The 18521-nt window shown below is 46.2% G+C and overlaps 1 protein-coding gene across 1 annotated transcript; it reads left to right on the top strand.

Moving 5' to 3' along the window:
• The first annotated feature begins 1465 nt into the window (after positions 1–1465).
• On the top strand, positions 1466–16894 carry LOC119372396 (protein FAM135A-like). The gene is made up of 13 exons (XM_049419904.1): positions 1466–1518; positions 1784–1870; positions 2096–2166; positions 2456–2574; positions 4536–4606; positions 6562–6750; positions 8115–8175; positions 9379–9508; positions 13251–13300; positions 14610–14863; positions 16144–16316; positions 16496–16745; positions 16864–16894. The coding sequence occupies exons 1-13, from the start codon at positions 1466–1468 to the stop codon at positions 16892–16894; spliced, it is 1539 nt and encodes a 512-aa protein (XP_049275861.1).
• The last annotated feature ends 1627 nt before the right edge of the window (positions 16895–18521 follow it).

Consider the following 18521-nt stretch of genomic DNA (forward strand, 5'->3'; position numbering starts at 1 on the left):
AAGATGTCTTCCTGGGACTGTGACGCCGGGCTGGGTACCCGTGCTACGAGTGACGTCAACACTAGGACTGCCTTTCGACGACTCCAACAAGCTCCTCGGGCCTACAATCAACCGGCAACGTTTTCTGCGCTTCGCCTGCGGATTTCTGGTGATGATGAGCGTGATCTCTCGGCGCGTATTCGCAACGGGCCAAGAACCGAGCAGCAGGGGGCATTTCACACAAGCTTCTTAGTCTCGGACAAGGACAAACTATAACACAAAATAAAATATCGAATAAAAACTTAAGCCAGCTTCGTACTAGGGGTGCCTGAACAAAGAGCGAATTTATCTCATTCCGTGTGTTTTTTCTATGTATTTTCTGCCTCTCAGTCTTTCTATTTCTTTCTTTCTCTATTTCTTTCTCTTTCTCGTTCTTTCTATCTTTCTATATCGTTCTTCTCTTTATTTCTCTCGCTCTCTCTATTTATCGCTTCCTCTTTCTCTCTATCTCTTCCTCTCTGTTTCTTTATTTCTCTTTTTCTCTCTTTTTCTGTCTTGCTCTGTTTTTTTATCTCTCTTTTGTGTGTCTTTTTCTCTATTTCTCTCTCTGTCTATTTATTTCACTATCTTTCTATCTTTTTCTGTCTTTCTTTCCTTTCTGTCTGGTTCCCTCTTTTTTCTTTCTTTCTTTCTTTCTTTCTCTTTGTACTCATTTTCTCGCCCATCAGAGTTATTGCATTCCACGCCGGACAAAATGGGCCACGTCCTCTGGGAGCGAAAAAGTTGAAGAAGAGGACGAAGAGATCGCGTGCTGGTTCATGATGATGACAATATTTGTACATGGCCGACGGACTTTCTGTTAAAGAAACATGCGAACAGAGCGAGCGGTCAGAATAAGCGGTGTAAAAGTATGCGAGATGTGATTACAGAACAGATAGTCAACGTCCAAAAAGAAAATGCACAGATGTTCAATTTCGCCGTAATGAATATGATACAAAGAAAATGAGTCCATTGAAAGAAGATTTACAGTTGCGGCTTCAACGTACCAACTGGTTCGCGGCCTTTGCCTCATAGTTCTTGCCTGCCAGCAGTAATAAGAAGCCATCATCACCGTCATCATATTAACGTACGGTCAAGCTGACCACTGCCACGGGCTCTCGAAGAATAGAGATTGCTATCTTTGATTTTCTTTGTAAATCCTTCTAAGTGGGTTGGTGCCAATATTTCTTTGATCTTCATCATCACGACGACTATCATAATTATCGTCATTATCACTTCCCTTACACTCGTTTACATGTCAACTTTACAGCCGCTCTCGCACTATTTTTCTTTTATTTTTATGTACCTATTTATTTTCGTAGATTTTTCTTTTTCAGTTTAGCTCTCCTCGCGTTAGTGCAACAGTTTTTTCTTAAGCTACCCTTTGACGCCTGATTATTGGAGCATTTCCACTAGTGGGTACGCGCAATAAATGTACATCTTCATCATGATCCTCATCACTATCGCCATCATCGAGTCGAAGAAGATCAAATTCAACCGGTAACGTGCGCAACCCGCCCCGGCAGTCTGATATGTAAAGAAAAATCTTCGCTATAAAGTAAGTATCCCTGAACTTTCTTTCCTCGAGTCAAGTAACTGCGATGCATAATCTTCAGTAGAAGGCAAACGCCTTTCCAAAAGCACGATATGATAGAGGCGCGCCGTGCCTCATAATCATATCGTGCTTTTTCATAACCATAACCACATTAAGCCCATGCCATCGTGTTGCAAACAGCTTACACTTGTTCTTTACGACCAATTTCAGACAAGGCCGCATCATGAAACACGAGGTTGTGGTGGATTTCGTCGTCGACCTGTACACGCTATACAACTTCTACCTGGATGCCGAGGGGTGCGTTTGACTCAGTCTGGGCTCAATGTCTGACTTGAGCCGTTTGCAATTTGCTGCTGCTTTTTAAGCAAAGTAAACTTTAGAACTTTCTAGAACTTTCTTTTTTTCTTTCTTTCTTTCTTTCTTTCTTTCTTTCTTTCTTTCTTTCTTTCTTCCTTTCTTTCTTTCTTTCTTTCTTTCTTTCTTTCTTTCTTTCTTTCTTTCTTTCTTTCTTTCTTTCTTTAGCCTCTACCAGGTCCGAGCATCGATGCAAGCAGATCCGAGGTATTACTCGCAAGTGCTCCTAGGCCCGGCAAGTAAGTTTAATGCCAGCTCAATTATCAACGTGAGCGTCTCTTGAGGACCAGTAGCGTAGCCAGAATTTTTTTTTTTTTTTTTTTTGAGGGGGGGGGGGAGAAGGGGGGGTGGGTTCAGCCACCTTTTATGTATCTTTTTGCGCGTCCGTATGTGTGAGTGTATATATACACGCGCAAACATGAAAATTTTCGGGGGAGGGGGGTTGAATTACCCTCACCCCCATCCTTCCCTTTGGCTACGCCAGTGTTGAGGACTGTGCAAAACGCTACTCTCCTCTGGACGACGCAGGGCGGCTGAACGCCACTTACGTGAGCAAGTCGTTCTTCGTGACTCGAACCTGCGACTCCATCCAGAACGACCTGAACGAGACGCTGCGCTTCGAGGTCCACCTCTTTCTCAAGGACGATGTAAGCTTCTGCTCCTCCTCCTTCTTCATTAACGCAGTCCTTCTCTCCCTGTTAACACATTCGCGCGAATAAGCGAAGCGATAATAAAATGTTCTACCCACTTAACACGACATCATCCACTATACTTCAGCAGAGCACCTATTTATAGGGGTGTGCGATTAATCGAGTTTCGCATTCGAATCGAATAATACCTAATCGAATAATTTGATTCTACTTAAGAATAGCTAGTACTCGAAATTTCGAATAATTGGACAGGACTAACATCTAAAACGCGACCAAGGCCAATGGTGCAACTTGGTTAGGGTGGGGCGTCTAAAGCTAATACCAACGTCGTTACAGTAGGCCTTTCGTTAAAACTTTCACCGATATCATGGTTCGAAAGCGATCGCATGTTTATTTTAAAGGAGATTATGTCATTTCCGCATGTAAGAAAAACGCATGAGAAAACTGTCAAGCCCTTCACAACATCGCTTCCGAAACGAAGGCGCGGACTTCTTGCGTAGTTCGGTCGCGTATGTCTCAAACGCCGTAAAACGTCCCGACTTCGGCCCGCGAAACCCTCGGTGATTGGCTTCACGTGTGAATGTTTGTTCACGCTGTGCAGTTGCCACTACCGCACCGCACCACTCGTTCAGAAAGTACCATCGGTTTGGCACGCAGTTAAAACGCTGCTGTGAACGGGCGCCCTAAGATTTTTGGTCCCGGAACACTTATGACGATGAAGCACAACATTACCGTTATCAGACGAGCCGTAATGCGCGACCATATATGGGAGAAAACAAAGAACTAGCTACGTTACATCCCCCCCCCCTTCCCTCTTTAAGCCGTTAGGAGGTTAGTAGTGCCGCTGCTGACTGGAATGGTGGCTCTTCTATCAACATGCCTGTGCGCCCATAAAGGCTGAAAAAAAAAAAAACCGTTCACGAGCAAGCGCATAATGCTGTCACCATCTATCTTATTTACACGTTTCGCGTAAACAAGATGGTTCCGGGTCCTGCTGCTGTTTTCAACTGCAGGAAACACCGTAAAATCACGGCGAGAGAGCCTGTAGCCAGGTCATGTGGAACAGTTTGTGTTTCCGCTTAACAAAAGTCGTAGTCTTTCGGTAGCAGTCACTCACCGCGTTATGTGCTCGAGGACATGAGCAGAGTTCATTTCTTTGTTCTTTCTTTCACTTCTCAATAAAAGCTTTTTTATTCGATGTTCGTTTCGATATCCCATATTTTTGGCCACTATTCGGCACTATTCGATTCGAGACGAAATTTCACTATTTGCACAGCCCTACTTATTCCTGTTCGTTGGTGCAACTTTGCAGATAGATAGATAGATAGATAGATAGATAGATAGATAGATAGATAGATAGATAGATAGATAGATAGATAGATAGATAGATAGATAGATAGATAGATAGATAGATAGATAGATAGATAGATAGATAGATAGATAGATAGATAGATAGATAGATAGATAGATAGATAGATAGATAGATAGATAGATAGATAGATAGATAGATAGATAGATAGATAGATAGATAGATAGATAGATAGATAGATAGATAGATAGATAGATAGATAGATAGATAGATAGATAGATAGATAGATAGATAGATAGATAGATGAACGTTAGCCTGATGATGATTACATATACTAATACAATCAGGTCCTGGTAAAGTACTAGCTACAGCCAAGAAAGCAAGCGATAAGGTCTAGTTTCCTGGCCATGAGTGGTACTTTACGCGCGACCTGATTAGAAATGATACATTTAAACAGTGAGGCGCATCGCCAGCGCTAGCACTATACGTGTTGTTATAACGCGCTTTATTATCTGATTTGCCGTGTACCAGCTGCGTACTATATTTTTCACTACTTCAGATACTGAGAAGCGTATGCAGTCGTGACTTGTTCGAGATACTGACAACGAATAAATTATAAGACATACATGGTCACTTGTTGCTGTCCCAGGTTCGAGTGCGACTCGTGAATGCGTTCTACGAACTGCGCCTGGAAATCTGGTGCTCCAAGTCCGAAAAACAGCAAGTGCACACAATCCTTGTCGCTGTTTACGTGTTAGGCCTAACGAAGCGCAAATGACGAGGGTGCTACGATCATAGGCGAATGTACGGTTCTTCATTAGAAGTGCTGATTGGGCGAGTTGGTGATTCGTGATACTAGAAATACGAGAGCGTAACTATGCACAGGCACGCAAGGAGCTGAAGAAGACATAGAGCACCTTATTCTACACTGTAAAAATTATGATGCTCCTCGAAAGAAACTTTTACAAAAAACTCAATCGTTTGGATAAACGGCCCCCATCAGTATCAAAAATCTTGGGCCCATCGACAAGAGGAAGTTTTCAAAGCACTGCTGAGCGCGCAGTAGTGCAATTTTTGGAAGAATCAGAAATATCACAAAAGTACTAAATCTGATCAAATTTTGTTCGCCTTATTGTTAACCGACATGCTTGGCTACCAAATTTTCGTATTTTCGTTTTAGCAGAGAATTCTTTGTGAAAACCTAATTGTTGCAGTTACAGTGCGATATTTAAGAGACAATTCCCGAGTGACATGGTCGGCTATGTCAACGTTTTAGTCAACTTTTATGTTTTGTGGGGACATTTCAACAGCGTGAATACTCGTGTTTTGTCAACTTTTTTGTTTCGTGGACAGATTTTTGTATTGAAAAACTTGGACTGAGTGCGAGTGGAAGAGTAGTAGCCGGCGCCACGCATCGGCACCAACCTCCCCTTACATATATTAAAGAAAAACGGGGACAAGCGCATACCAACCGAAAGTTTATAGGAAAGCAGTGACATATATATACAGACACGTAACCTGATCACCTGTGTTGTGCGAGTAAACCATCAATCGCCCTGTCATTTGAGGAGCTCGTGTTTTTGGAAAGCGGCGCCTGTAGCAGGAGTTAGCTATTTTCTACAGGGCAACGCAGGCTTTGGCAAGGCGGCACTTATTTTTATCGTTTATGTTCTCATCTGGGATGTTGTTCCGAAAAATTTATCCATCTGTATATATATATATATATATATATATATATATATATATATATATATATATGTATATATATATATATATTGTTCCAAGTAGACTAGAGTAGCATCACTATTTTTTTCGTGAATGAGGCATATGTATGAATGCTCAAATGCTGCGCTATTTTCAGCAACGTACTAATTGCGTGCTCATTTTTTCCGGCTGATAAAGAAAGCCCGCGAAATATGAAAAATAACACGTGACTACGCTCACTCCCGCAAAAGAAAGCAGCGCCCTAAAATGGCCTTACTGAAAGCAACCGCTTTGCCTGTTGTCACAACACTCTCCTGGGCAGCGAAGGACTTATTTTTCCAAGTACATCAGTGCTTCTTTAGCTGAAGTTATTGGTGCTTCCTCTATAGGGGTTACTTCTCCTCCTCTTCTTCTTCTTGCTGAGGTAGGACGCTGGCTACAATCTCTTCTGTATACAGAGTGGCGCATTTCTGAACGCAAGAGTCACAGGTGACATAGTCCTCAAAACGCTAAGCTCCGTCCGTACCCAGTCTTTCAGACAATTTCTGATCAATACTACGTGAGAGGCATTGGATGGTGTCACAAAATATGTTCGTAGAACTGAAATGTGCTCTGCACTAATTTCGCTATACTTAAATGCGTTAGCATTGGGTCCAATGGCACCTCGGCGGGGACCTAAAGGAAAGTTCGTATAACTTAATAGTTCGTTTAACTGATGTTCGTTGAAGTGGTGTTTTACTGTATATATATGTGGAACCTCGTTGATACGTTCCCGTTTCATACGATATCCCGCTGACAACGTTCGCTATATCGTTATTAAGCGAGACTGCGCGATTTTTTCGTAAATTTGGATTGTACGTTTTTCCCGCTTTTTAAACAAGTATAGTATGAACGGTTCTACTGTATTAGGAAAATAAGAACTGTATCCACGAATACCGCGACCCTGTATACGCAACGTTCGCTGGCCTCAGTGATTCACCATCGAGGAACCAGCGGCCGGAGCCTTTCGTGGCCGTGACGGCGCGCGTGCTGACCTTGAACTTTGACCCCGTGCGCGGCCTGCACGACTACTACCCACTAGTGTTCGAAGTGGGCAACGTCAGCCTGCTCACCATGACCGTGCACGCTTCCCTGGTCACCATCTGCATACCAAGCGGCGAGTGAGTACGCGCATGCGCTGTTCGCTTTTAGCCACACCAATTCTTTTCTGTAATCGCAGAAATGTGGCATATCAATACCGCCTAGCGTGGTATCGTTTTCAGTGCCTTTTGAAAAAGAATACGATAATGTTTTCCTTAATTTGGGCAAGTGCACAAACATATACTGATCAGTTGATTCACTTTTGACAATAAACAGCGCTAATTAGTGATTCATGTCGATTCTTAATAAGCTTTTAGTTGTGATCGACTAAAGCGCGCTACTCGGCTAGTTGGTACATGAGAAGCAAATATAATAATAATTAAGGTTTTACATCACAAAACCACCGTTATGAAGGACGCGGTAGTGGAAGGCTCCGGAAATTTTGATCGTCTTGGCTGCTTCAACGTGCACCTAAATCTAAGTACACAAGCCACTAGCACTTCGCCTCCATCGAAATGCGGCCGCCACGGCCGGGATTCGATCCTGCGACCTTCGGTTCGCCAGTCGAGTGCCGTAACCGCTAGACCACCGTGGCGGTTCGTTCCATAGAGAAGGAAGGCACGACAACAAAAACACGGACGTGAAGTACAGGACGATTGCCGTCTCGTTCTGTCCTTCATATCCGTGTTTTCTTGTCGTGCCTTTCTTTTTTTTAAAGAAATTTAGTTGCGAGGCAGCACTCGTGTGCTGATCTTCTTTCTTGCTTCCTCGTCGAATTAGTTCCGTTCGTTGTCAAAGGTGAATCTCCACTAACTCACCCAGTTCTGTCGTCGGGAGCCGTCGATTCACAGTGTAGCCGTTTGGCTGACCAGACCAAGTGGGTTGAGTTGTATACAGAGTTCGCACGCACAATAGGGGCAGCAGCGAGACCTTGGTAAGCAGCCAGATTTTTTGTTCCGCCTGCCCGAAGAACAAGGCCATCGCGGTCTCAAATCTGTACTCTTACCGAAGAAGGGCGCCAAGATTACGGAGAAAAGAAACGTCCGAGAGTCGTAACAAGCTGGCTAGCTGCGTTGGTAAGCTGTTCATGCTGCTATCTTCACTGGGTATTTGGTAGCTTCAGAGCAGGCGGTTCAAAGGCTTAGCTGACCACCGTAAGTAAGAGTGATTCGCGTCCCCTGCAAGACTGTAAGCCTTGTAATACCGAATTGCTCTTAGATGCAAGAGGCTGTATAGTATACCGTACGTTCCCGTAAAGTATAACTGTACAGTAGTAAGTAACTGTACTATACTGTAACTACATAATAAAGGTAACACAATACCTCACTAAAAAGCACAGCCTCGAGAGGTTCCGTGAGGCTAAGCTTTTTAGTGAAATATTTAGATTAGTGAACGGGACGTTCTGCTGTGCTGACAACCAAGCGTGCTTCTTTTATGTTCCCAGGAGCATGAGGAACGCATCCGTTGGTCACATAGTCGGCCAGCTTTGCATGTGCGATGGCCAGGTAAATGAACTTTTTTGTTCTTTTAGAGCCTTGTACTTTTCGAAATCATATCTGTTTCGTTTAGTCCTGTATCGGAGTGATGTCGGTAACGTTTCCGCCAACTTATTGAAGGCATGCCTCGGAGTTTACTCACGTAGTAAACCCTTTTACATAAAGCTTCAACTGTTTGCTTAGCCTGAGTTGATGTAACTGGTGCCAGGACTGGAAGTTGAAACGATGTGCAACAAGCACATGCAAACGAAGAGCAAGTTCTTGTGTTGTGTTTTATGTGTTTTCTGAGTGCGAGCAGTAAAAACATGCCGAACTCAGTGGTTCTCAGCTTTGAGAGAAAACTCAAAAGTCTGTCTAGACCGGCGTTTAGCGAATGACAGTCGTTTGCATCTGAGATCTCGGAGCAAGCTTGATGAAACATTGTTAATGTGGCGCTTATGACGACAGGACAAAGCGGGACAAAGCGCTGATTTAACCACGTTACATCAAGCCAATTAGTCCATCTTAGTATCTCAACTTGGTACAAACCTAGGCGTCTTTTTTTTTTTCCCTTACGCGTTCTTTTCAGTGATCAGCTATTTGACGCCAGAGTTAACCTGAGTCAGTAAGTGCGCTGAGCTATTATTGCAGGCAAAATTTCGCGCAGTTTGAACTCAGGCGCGCTTCGCGACTCACAAGACTCTTTGAGAATAATAACCTCAACAAGAAGGCGAAATTACGATAACAAGTAAAAATTTGTTCTATTCAAATCTCTGAGGCACATATTACATGTATTAATGAGAACTAACAGACAATAATGCCAAGGAAAGTATAGGGGATGTTTTTAGTAGTAAATGTAAAGTAATTGTGAAGAAAGAAAAGTGGACGAAAAGATAGCTTGCCGCGGGCAGGGACCGAACCTGCGACCTTCGAATAACGCGTCCGATGCCCTACCATGTAGTATGCTTCAGATGTTACAGATATTACATGTAGTAAGCTTCAGACAGGTTTATACGCAACCTAGGGCACCCGCTAGGTATTTATGTACGATTCCCTCGGGGCTTCTGTATAAAGCATAATTTACTATCGCGAGTAAACTGGACCCATATTCACAAATATGCCTTAAGGAAAGACTTCTCGCGGAAGAATTTTCGGCCAATCCTGACGCTGCGCATGTAATCAGAGATGGCGATCGACCAATGACGAACGCGACCGCTTCCCTCCTCGGTGCAGAGCTCGTGCTGCTATTCGTCCACCATCGACAAGGCGGTGCAGCAGGAGCTGAACTCACTGCTCGTGGCGACCGCGTCTCACCTACGCAAGATCCTGGAGGAACACAAACGCATCGCGCCGATCAGTCGGAGTGGGTGTACCCGCCGTCTTATTAGAACGTGCACGTATAATCGACGCGCTTAGCTAAAACGACTATTGTCTGCTACAACCTAAGCCTAAATACAGGCCCCGCCCCCGGAAACGCGGCGCACCTGCCACTCATCCGTGCAAGAGAGTTGTGGCAGCCGGTTTCCGTTCAAACCGCAGCTACTTTTTCTCGGTAAATGTTAATACTACGCATATTAAGAGCTAAAAGTTCTTCGTTACTATACCTGAAACATTGTTTGACTGAGCAGCAATGCTAGAATCCCTGACGAAATTTACCAGGACGTTCAAGTTGCTGACCTAAAACCGTTGACAAAAACGTGTGTCTGTATGGGAAAGCCAACTATCTGAAACACTCGAGAAGTGTTTGACGTCACGAATATGAGTAAGCGCTATTGGACGAAGCACTTACGCAAGTTCTCTGTGGGGCAGACAGCGAAGGGTGTGGGTGCGCCTGTCATTCATCTGTGCGAGAGAGGTCGTGCTCGGTGCTTTCCGTTCTAACCATGAATACTTTTCTGCTGCTAACGTAAACACCACGCATATTAGGCATTAAAGGTTCGGCGTCCCTTCTTAAAATATTGCGTTTGGCTGAGCAGTGACTTCGGAATCTTTGATGAAATTTGCCAAGAAGTTCAAGTTTTCGACCGAAAACCAGCGACGCGAACATGCGTCTGTATGGGAAAGTCACCTACCTGAAGTCCCTCAGTAGGTTTACCAAAACTGTCACCTCAGCAAACGGCGGGTGCTAGGAGCGCCACAGTGAAAGAAAAGCCACCCAGCGGAGCGGCCGCCGTAGGCGACGCTTGTATTTTTAGATGCGAAGCATCTTATGGCGGAGTTCAATCCGGTGGTGGTGTGCGGCGTGACCACCCCTACTGCGCATGCGCGAACCCTCTCCACACACTTCCTCTCCCTCATACCTCCTCTCCACTTCTCTCTCTCCTCCCCCTCTCCACTTCCCCTCTGAAACGCGGGCTCGACATGCCGAAACGCTGCTTCGCATCGCCTCATGGTCCCCTTTGGCGGAGATGGTGTGATTTTTCCTTCTCTGGTACGTCGCGGCCGAAAGCCCCGCTCCTTTTAGACAATATTTAGATTCTGTTTTGTCGTAGAAATTATACGAACTATAAACATGGAACTTCTGAGAATGTTTTCGTACCGAAGACAAGGCGCATACAAAATGTAAACAATCTCAAATTCAGCTGGCGGCTCTGTGTGCCTGCAGACGACGCGCATAGACCTTTTGTTATGGCGAAATTTGTCTTTAGTTGGCCCAACAGGCCTCAAATAAAAAAAATGACTTTGACGTTACTGTGATGCACTGTGCAGAGAATAAGACATCAGTGGCGTTACCGCTAAATGCATGACAACCTCAGCTCAAGCGCACACTGTTATTTCCCGAACTTCCGATTGCACGCGTGTCGTTCCAGCAGTGGTGACGGACTCTAATTTTACGTAACAGAAAACGTTCTACGGCGTGAGCTTCCGTATGCCGGTAATCAGTTTGGAACAGATACATCGGCAGATCGTAGCCGTCAATGAAACGCCTGCTTGATGGGAACTGTTGTCGTTTTCAGGCTTCGAAAGCTCTGCTGGTTTTCGTGCGTATCAGCCCAATTGGGCTACAGTTTTCTAAAGCGATCTTTGTTGTCGATGAAAACAGCATAGATTAATATGTCCCCCTGACTCCGCATTGCGCTTCTTAATATCTAACTGGCACTAGCAAGGTGACCAGGATTGACGCACGTTTGCATTCAGTATACCGTATCCTTCGCGAACCAGGACGCTCTATAGGATTGTAATCACGATCTTTCTTTGGAGGAAGTGAAGCCGAGCAAATGCTTATGAGAAATAGCAGCAAATTTTCGCCTTCGCTCAGCACTGGTGTAGTGTAGAATTCAGGCCCGTAGCCAACGGGGGGGGGGGGGGGGGGGGGGAGGGCCTAGGGCCCCCCTCCCAAAATTTTGGTGAAGTAGGTGTTTTTACCAAAAGTAAATAATGAAAATAGGTGTTTTCTCAAATAGTCAAAAATTTCAGCAAGTGCCCCCCTTCCCCCCCCCCCGAAAAATATTCCTGGCTGCTGGCCTGGTAGAGTTCAAAAAACATCTTAAAGTAATATTGACGCAGAGATCTTGCATCTTGTTTTTTTTTTCTTTCTTTTTTTATAATAAGTAGCTAATGGCTCATTTATTACGGCTGGAAACACCCCTTGCGCACGATGGCTCTTGAAGTCGTTTCAGTGGTTTCAGTGGCGTTCAAGGTGTCCATGGTCGCGACTTCCAATTCTTAAAGGGGTACTGACACAAAATTTCGCGGCCGAGATAGCCGGCGGGATCGATTCCCTTGAACATGGGTATATCATCTACAAAATACCAACAGCGAATGTAGCTTGGAAGGCATTTTAAATTAATTTTGAAGTTTGGGTGAGCGATCGACACCCTCGCGCTACTGACACCCTCAAATGTGGCCCTCGGTGACCCCCTTACGTCCCTCACGTGACCACGCTGCAACAAGTTACGATGACGTCATAGCCGCCATGTTTTTTTTTTTTTTTTTTTTTTCCCGCGTTCGCTCCAGCTACTCCAGCTAGACTCCAGCAGCCTACTTCTCGGCGGCTGCTCGCGAACCGCGCGGAAGTGCGTCACAGTTCTGTGTGCTGACGTGATCGAGCGCTGCACTCGCTAGGTGGTGATAGTTGCACCCGAAGGCTTTTCGTTTTTGAAACAGAAACTGACACTAGTCGGTAATGAGGAGCCTGTAACTAATTATCTGTCGCGCGCTGCAGCAACCGATGGGCCGTGTTATGACTAACAGGCCCCCAGCAACACATTGCAGCAAAAAAAAAAAAAAACGCGAGGCCAAAATTTTTGTGTCAGTACCCATATAAAGTAGTCTGGTAGGCCGTCGAACACACGAGAAATGGCGCTAGGCCTGAGGCGCGGCTTGTCTCTTTATCGTGAAATCGTCCACATTGATGATGTCTGATGAATCAAAGTGTTTCGCGCAAGCACGCACGTGCTTCGTATTGATGCTGAAGTCGTCCGTTTTTTGCGCCGTTATGGCTCACTTCCAGTTCTCGAACTGTCCACGAACACTTGGCACGCAAAATAGCGATACTTTTTCAATAGTGCCCTTGTAGCCGAAACGGCACCTCGACACACAGCACCTGAACGGCGTCGTCACGCGAACGTGCCGCTTCAACTGTACAATACCTGAATTTGACCCTTATCCAAAAATCGATCACAGATACAGAGCACACGTGCAAACTTTCAGCTCGCGCCGGCGGCATCTGCGGTCTGCGGAATCGAATCGGAGAAGGGTGGCCTCTAAGCGACAGTGACGACGCGGCGCGGCATATGAAGCTCCCCCATAGCATGACGGCGAAGTTTCGTGACCAGAAAAAAGTATTGAAAGATTATGACGTCACATAAATGGGCAAGTAGAAGTAGATGGGGCATTTATGTAAATTCTGTTTCGGTGTGATTCCGGTGGTTGGGGCGGAGCTTACATTTATTCTTAGGTTGTAACTGACTTATAATTATTTCATATTTGTTCTGTTTATCTTCTTTCACAAAGGTCCTACTAATGGAAACACACCTACATCAATGTTCCCCTTAATACGTAAAAGCTTATTTTGAAAAAACGTTATTTAGCACTTGCTATTCATTCAGACAACTTCTTAACGCTGTTGTAAAGTATAAATTTTTGGTCTCTGACTCTTTCAGAAAGCAAAAATAAAGACGTCGACATCGGTAATGACCCTGGATCAGAAAGGGTAAGTGTCAGCGTGATAGTTTGAAATAAACAGCAGCGCGTGTATTGGATACAAGCAACGAGTAATGGCATAGCGGGAGCCATTACTCGTGGGGAATGCCTAGTGGGTAATACGCGAGCGTGTGTCCAAGCCACACACGTGAGTGTGTGTACATTATACAATGTGTGTTGTCTTTGAAAACATTCACATAAGTTAACGTCACTTTTCTAACAACTCGTGTGCGTTGCAACCGTAGCAGAAGCAGGCCGAACGAACATAACTCTACGCATATATGTCGGATAATATTCCGTTGAGGGAGGTTCAGTTTTCATTCTCGCCATTAACTGCTTTACCATCTCTAACAATGCGCCTAGCATCGTACGCGTTGGTTAAAGTTTTGCTCTTAGGAGCAATCGTTGCGTAAGAGAATTAAATTTTTAAGGAGTGTTACACAAGACATTAACAGCGCGAAAAAATAATCATAAACGAAGGACGCAGCGAAGGGACACAAACGTCGCGCTGTTAAAGTATTGTTCAATGGAGTACCAACTAGCCCAAACCTTCACGTTAATGAGTGTTATATTTACCTACACGCTACCCACCGCCGTGGTCTAGTGGTTAAGGCGCTCGACTGCTGAACCGAAGGTCGCAGGATTGAGTGCCGGCCTCAGCGGCCGCATTTCGTTGGAGGCAAAATGCTCGAGTGCTGTGATCTTAGGTTTAGGTGCAGAGCTACTAAACCACCCCGATAATTTCTTAACATTTTAAGTAAACGCGCGCATCGTGTTCAGAATGCCGTCACTATGAACAATACCAACGGCGGCAGCGCTACGAGCCGCGGGCGCGCCACAAGTTCCAAGAAACAATTCCTTCTCCTCTCCGGGCCTTTCGGTAATCCCCAGCGTTGGACGTGACGTCAACATTTGCGTCTGGTCATGTGATCCATAAAAAGAACCTGTTTGTCTGCTCGTCACTCTTCCTCTTCGCCTTGCGAGGAGGAGCACTCAGCCAGGAGGAAAGATGAGCTGATGAACGGAGCTTAGCGAAGGATACAGCGCAGCGAGCGGGGGCCACTTTTACCTTTCAAACGCGTGTAGCTTCGCTATTATGGCACCGTTTCGAAAATATCTCGCGGCTGCATGTTTGCTTGAGACACATGCACACCTGCAACACCAATACTAAATTTGGACCTCTGGGTTGTTTGGAGGCCATTTAAAGAAACCCCAGTTAGCCGAAATTTCCGGAGCCCTTCACTACAGCGTGCTTCATAATGACATCCTGGTTTTGGCGGACATAAAGCCCGAACAATTATTATTACGATCACACACAGGCTCGACTGCGAGTGAGTCGGTACAGCACGTTCGACCGACCGGAGGCGGTGCGCTTCTCGGACGAAGAGGCCAAGAAGCTGAGCACCATCCTGGTCGTACTGTGGGAGCAGTACGTCGAGGCCGTCGCGGGACACCAGGAGCTGCGCTTCGTGCTCTACGAGCCGCTGCAGAAGGCGCGCATCGCGAGGCTCGCCGAGGCGTACCTCATCCTCGACAAGGACATGGGCGCCGTCTACTACGACCCCGTGCTCGGGTCAGTTTCGTGACGTCCGTCACTACGGTGGTTTGAAGCTAAAACATTTTGGGAGAATCGAGCGAAGACAAGACGATCAAAGTGGGACACAAACGAAGGCGAAGGACAGGACCACAGGTGTGCGCAGGGTTCCCCATTAGGGGGGAGGCGAAGTCTCGTCGCCCCCCCCCTCCTCCACGTTGGTCGAGTTTGAAAGAACATAAGCTTCGCAGTGATGAAAATCAAGCGATGACATGCTTCCCACAACGGCCTACCTTTGGTCATCGGCTTTCCAGGGGTGAAATTGGGAAGTAAACAGGTATTCGACTGCAACATCAGGTACCCTCGGCCGCCATTATTGTCAGAAATGCATGGTCACTACATTACTCTTTAAACAATGACGGTGCTGGCTCGAATGAGTAAAGGTATGGTGCAGATTTGGCGCCCCCCTTAAATGATATGGGGGGCGCCCCCCCCCCCCCCTGCCCCCCTCATGCGCATGCCTATGGACAGGACGACCGCTGTCCTCTTTCCTCGTATACGTGTAAACGACTGTATTGCAGTCACGGCTACATTCGAAAAATTAAGACCAACTTCGCTGCAAGGGAAACCTCTCCCCACGGTTTTAGCACAGCCAGAGGAAACGGGAGGGAAAGCGCGTCAGGAGAGAATTGAAAACCCTCCCTGGCCAGCGTCCCCAAACCTACCGATTTCCCATCGCCAATTAAGCAACGCAACTGTGCACTGCCGAAACTTCCGACGATGCCTGGCGAAGTGCCCTTCAACAAAAGGCAGCTGCAAAATTTATTAAGGTGAAAGCCTTATCAGCCTCGTCAAACGCGAAACGCAACCGTCCACGGCGTCAACACGAGTGATGTAAAAAAATCATGTTATGACGTCACCCTGTGGCTTCATCATGACGTCACAAGTCGCCGAAATTTGTGACGTCATCATGACTTCACTATGTAGTCACATAACGTGATGTTACATCATCACATTACATCGTCGCTTAGTCAAAGGTGGGCCGATCCCGGAGGCACTTCAAAACAACGTAAGCTTCGGAAAGCTTCCAATGCCTCCAATCCCGGAGGCAGTGCAGAACCACATTGGGTGCAGAAAGCTTTAGGGAAAGGGGGGGGGGGTTATAAATAAGGTCGTGTGAGAAGAAAAAGAAGACAGCTTTCGCCTTCGAATCGTCTTAGGCAAATGCGTTAGGGACAGTGTGACCTTTACTATACCGATAAACTGTCCATCAGCTCTAAATGCATTTTGACGCCCTTGTTCTCCTTTGGCGTTCGCAGCGAAGACACATACAGGCGGATGGTTCGCAAGATCCGCACCTCAAACTACTTCAAGTCGTTTCCTGTGCTGGAAATCGAATGCTGGCCCCTGGACGGCAACCACAAGAACACGCCCATCATCTTCGAAGAGCGCTACCGGCCGTTCTCCGCAATGACACCGATAACCTCCGAAGGCAAGTTTACCGTGCATTTTCCAAATGTTGCTCGTCAAGGTCTTCGCTATTTCGACGGCTTTCACGGAGTGAAACTGGTTGAATTTTTTGTGCTTCCCCCGTTGCCGCGAGTCGCTGGTGTAAATGAGCCCTAAAGGACTCAGTGTGACGCCTGCGCGTGTTGTGCGCCGCGTACGCAGAGGGCGACTCGAGCGGAAAGCTCGACGAGGTGGCCGAGCTAGCGTCGCTCCACTCCCTGACAGCCGGAAGCATGGAGCTACTGGCGCTATCCTCGCATCCAGAGAGCGAGGTGTGCAACTGCTGGCGCCAGTTTCGCGCCACGGACTTCCGGCTCCGGAGGGCATCGTCCGCTTCGCTGCCGCCGGCGCTGGCTGAGCTGTACCAGGGTGCTGACTCCGCTTGCTCCTTCCGCATCAACGACTCTCAAAGGTGCGTCCTCACTGCAGCCAACACTCTAAGAAAAAATTGGCCGCGTATCTGCGTGCTTCCCTGCAAATGTCGTCGAAAGACGATAGTCTTCTGCCATTTATGTTTTGCCTTGCCTCAGACAGCGCCTCCTCTATGTTGGCTGGAATTGATAAAATATAGGAGGCGCTGCGTGAGATATGGACGCCATCTGGCAGTGGCGTTGGGAAGCATGAGCATGTGCAGAACCCAGGGCCACTACCAGGTGGCAGCACCATATCGTCGGCAGAGGGCTTTTTCGTGCATAGCGTCGCATTTTCAGCGCAGCCTAAGAAACACTAGGGTCTTTAGAATTACTTATCTATACATTTTCTAGTAAAGCAACACACCACCTAATACTTACGTACTAATGTTGTTCCTCAGGTATGCGTAATTTTTGCTTTTTGATCGACAATGTTGAAAAGTATGAACACAGCTACCAGTTCAAGGTGGCTGGGCGTTCAGCAAGTGCTTAAACTTTGGCCGGGTGGCTGAATCGTGTGACATACAGACAGACCAAAATTTCTGCGTTGAAGTATCTCAAGAAAGACAGCTTGCACTAAGTGGCGCAAGGCTTGAAACAGCGAAACTGGACGATTGCGAAGTCTAATCTGGTTGCTTCTAGGTTGCTGCTAGGCTTCAGCTAGGTGATACTAAGTTCTTTCTAGATTGCTTCTCAGAGCAGATAGGTTCGATTTAAAGCAGAGACAGTCACAGGCACGACACGGATGTCCGAGCTCCAGAGACATAAACTCACTCTGAAACCGAGCGTTCCCGCCTCCCATAGATATAGGGGCACGTCGTCGTTCAGGTAGGGCTTCCATCGCTTCGGAGTCCTCTCACAGCCGCCGTTGCCTTTTCCGTCCCCTAGTATTCTCTCGTTGTACGTACCGCTGAAGCACTCCATACAGACGCTTCAGCGTAGCTGAAACGTGCGACCACGGTGTTTATCACTGGGTTAATCCCGACGGCTTTTCTTAATTACTGGTTACGCCTGTCTAGAAATCTTAATTGCGGTTTGCCGCCCGTCTGTTGCCTTCTTTGTAGTGGAGCAGAGGCTAGTAGTGGTATTTGCCCAATTTATGTGGCACATACCCGTTCATGATAATGATAGTTTTTTGTACCTACCAAACTTTTTTTACTGCCGCCGTAAACAGCTTCGCTGTTTTAAAAAAACAAAAACAAACAGCCAGTTCCATGCCGTGAAATCCTTCGGACAACAAAGGTGTGATGATGATAGTGGTGATGACCATCATCATCAAAATGATGCGAATGAAATGATGACGTCATCACTATCGTTTTGGTTCTATTTACTTGAAGACGTCATCATCATCATCATTTCGAGCATCATCAACATCATTATCATTTCGTTTTATTTATTTCCTTATTCATTCCCCCCTCTGGTCACGTGACATGCGTAACGCCCACTATTTCTACTACTACTACGACGGCGACGACGGCACAGGGTAGACTAAGACAGATTTGCTGTAAAATAAAAAGAAAGATTACCCGCGCGCGAAGAGAAACAGCGTGGTGTAATATAATTAAATCACAAAACACTACTAGATTACGGAAGCAGCATTACCCTCCACCATACTCCTCATTAAATAAACAGCTGGAGACAGCATGACGCCTATTACAAACAACATGTGTCCAAACCCAATCGGTTATAATCATTGTTACCGAGAACTCTACCCAGACATATGTTAAAGACTGTAATCAGAGGGCGGACCTCAAGCACATAATCTGGGCTTGCCCTCA

Source organism: Rhipicephalus sanguineus, chromosome 10 (genome assembly GCF_013339695.2).
Source record: "Rhipicephalus sanguineus isolate Rsan-2018 chromosome 10, BIME_Rsan_1.4, whole genome shotgun sequence".
NCBI lineage: Eukaryota > Metazoa > Arthropoda > Arachnida > Ixodida > Ixodidae > Rhipicephalus > Rhipicephalus sanguineus.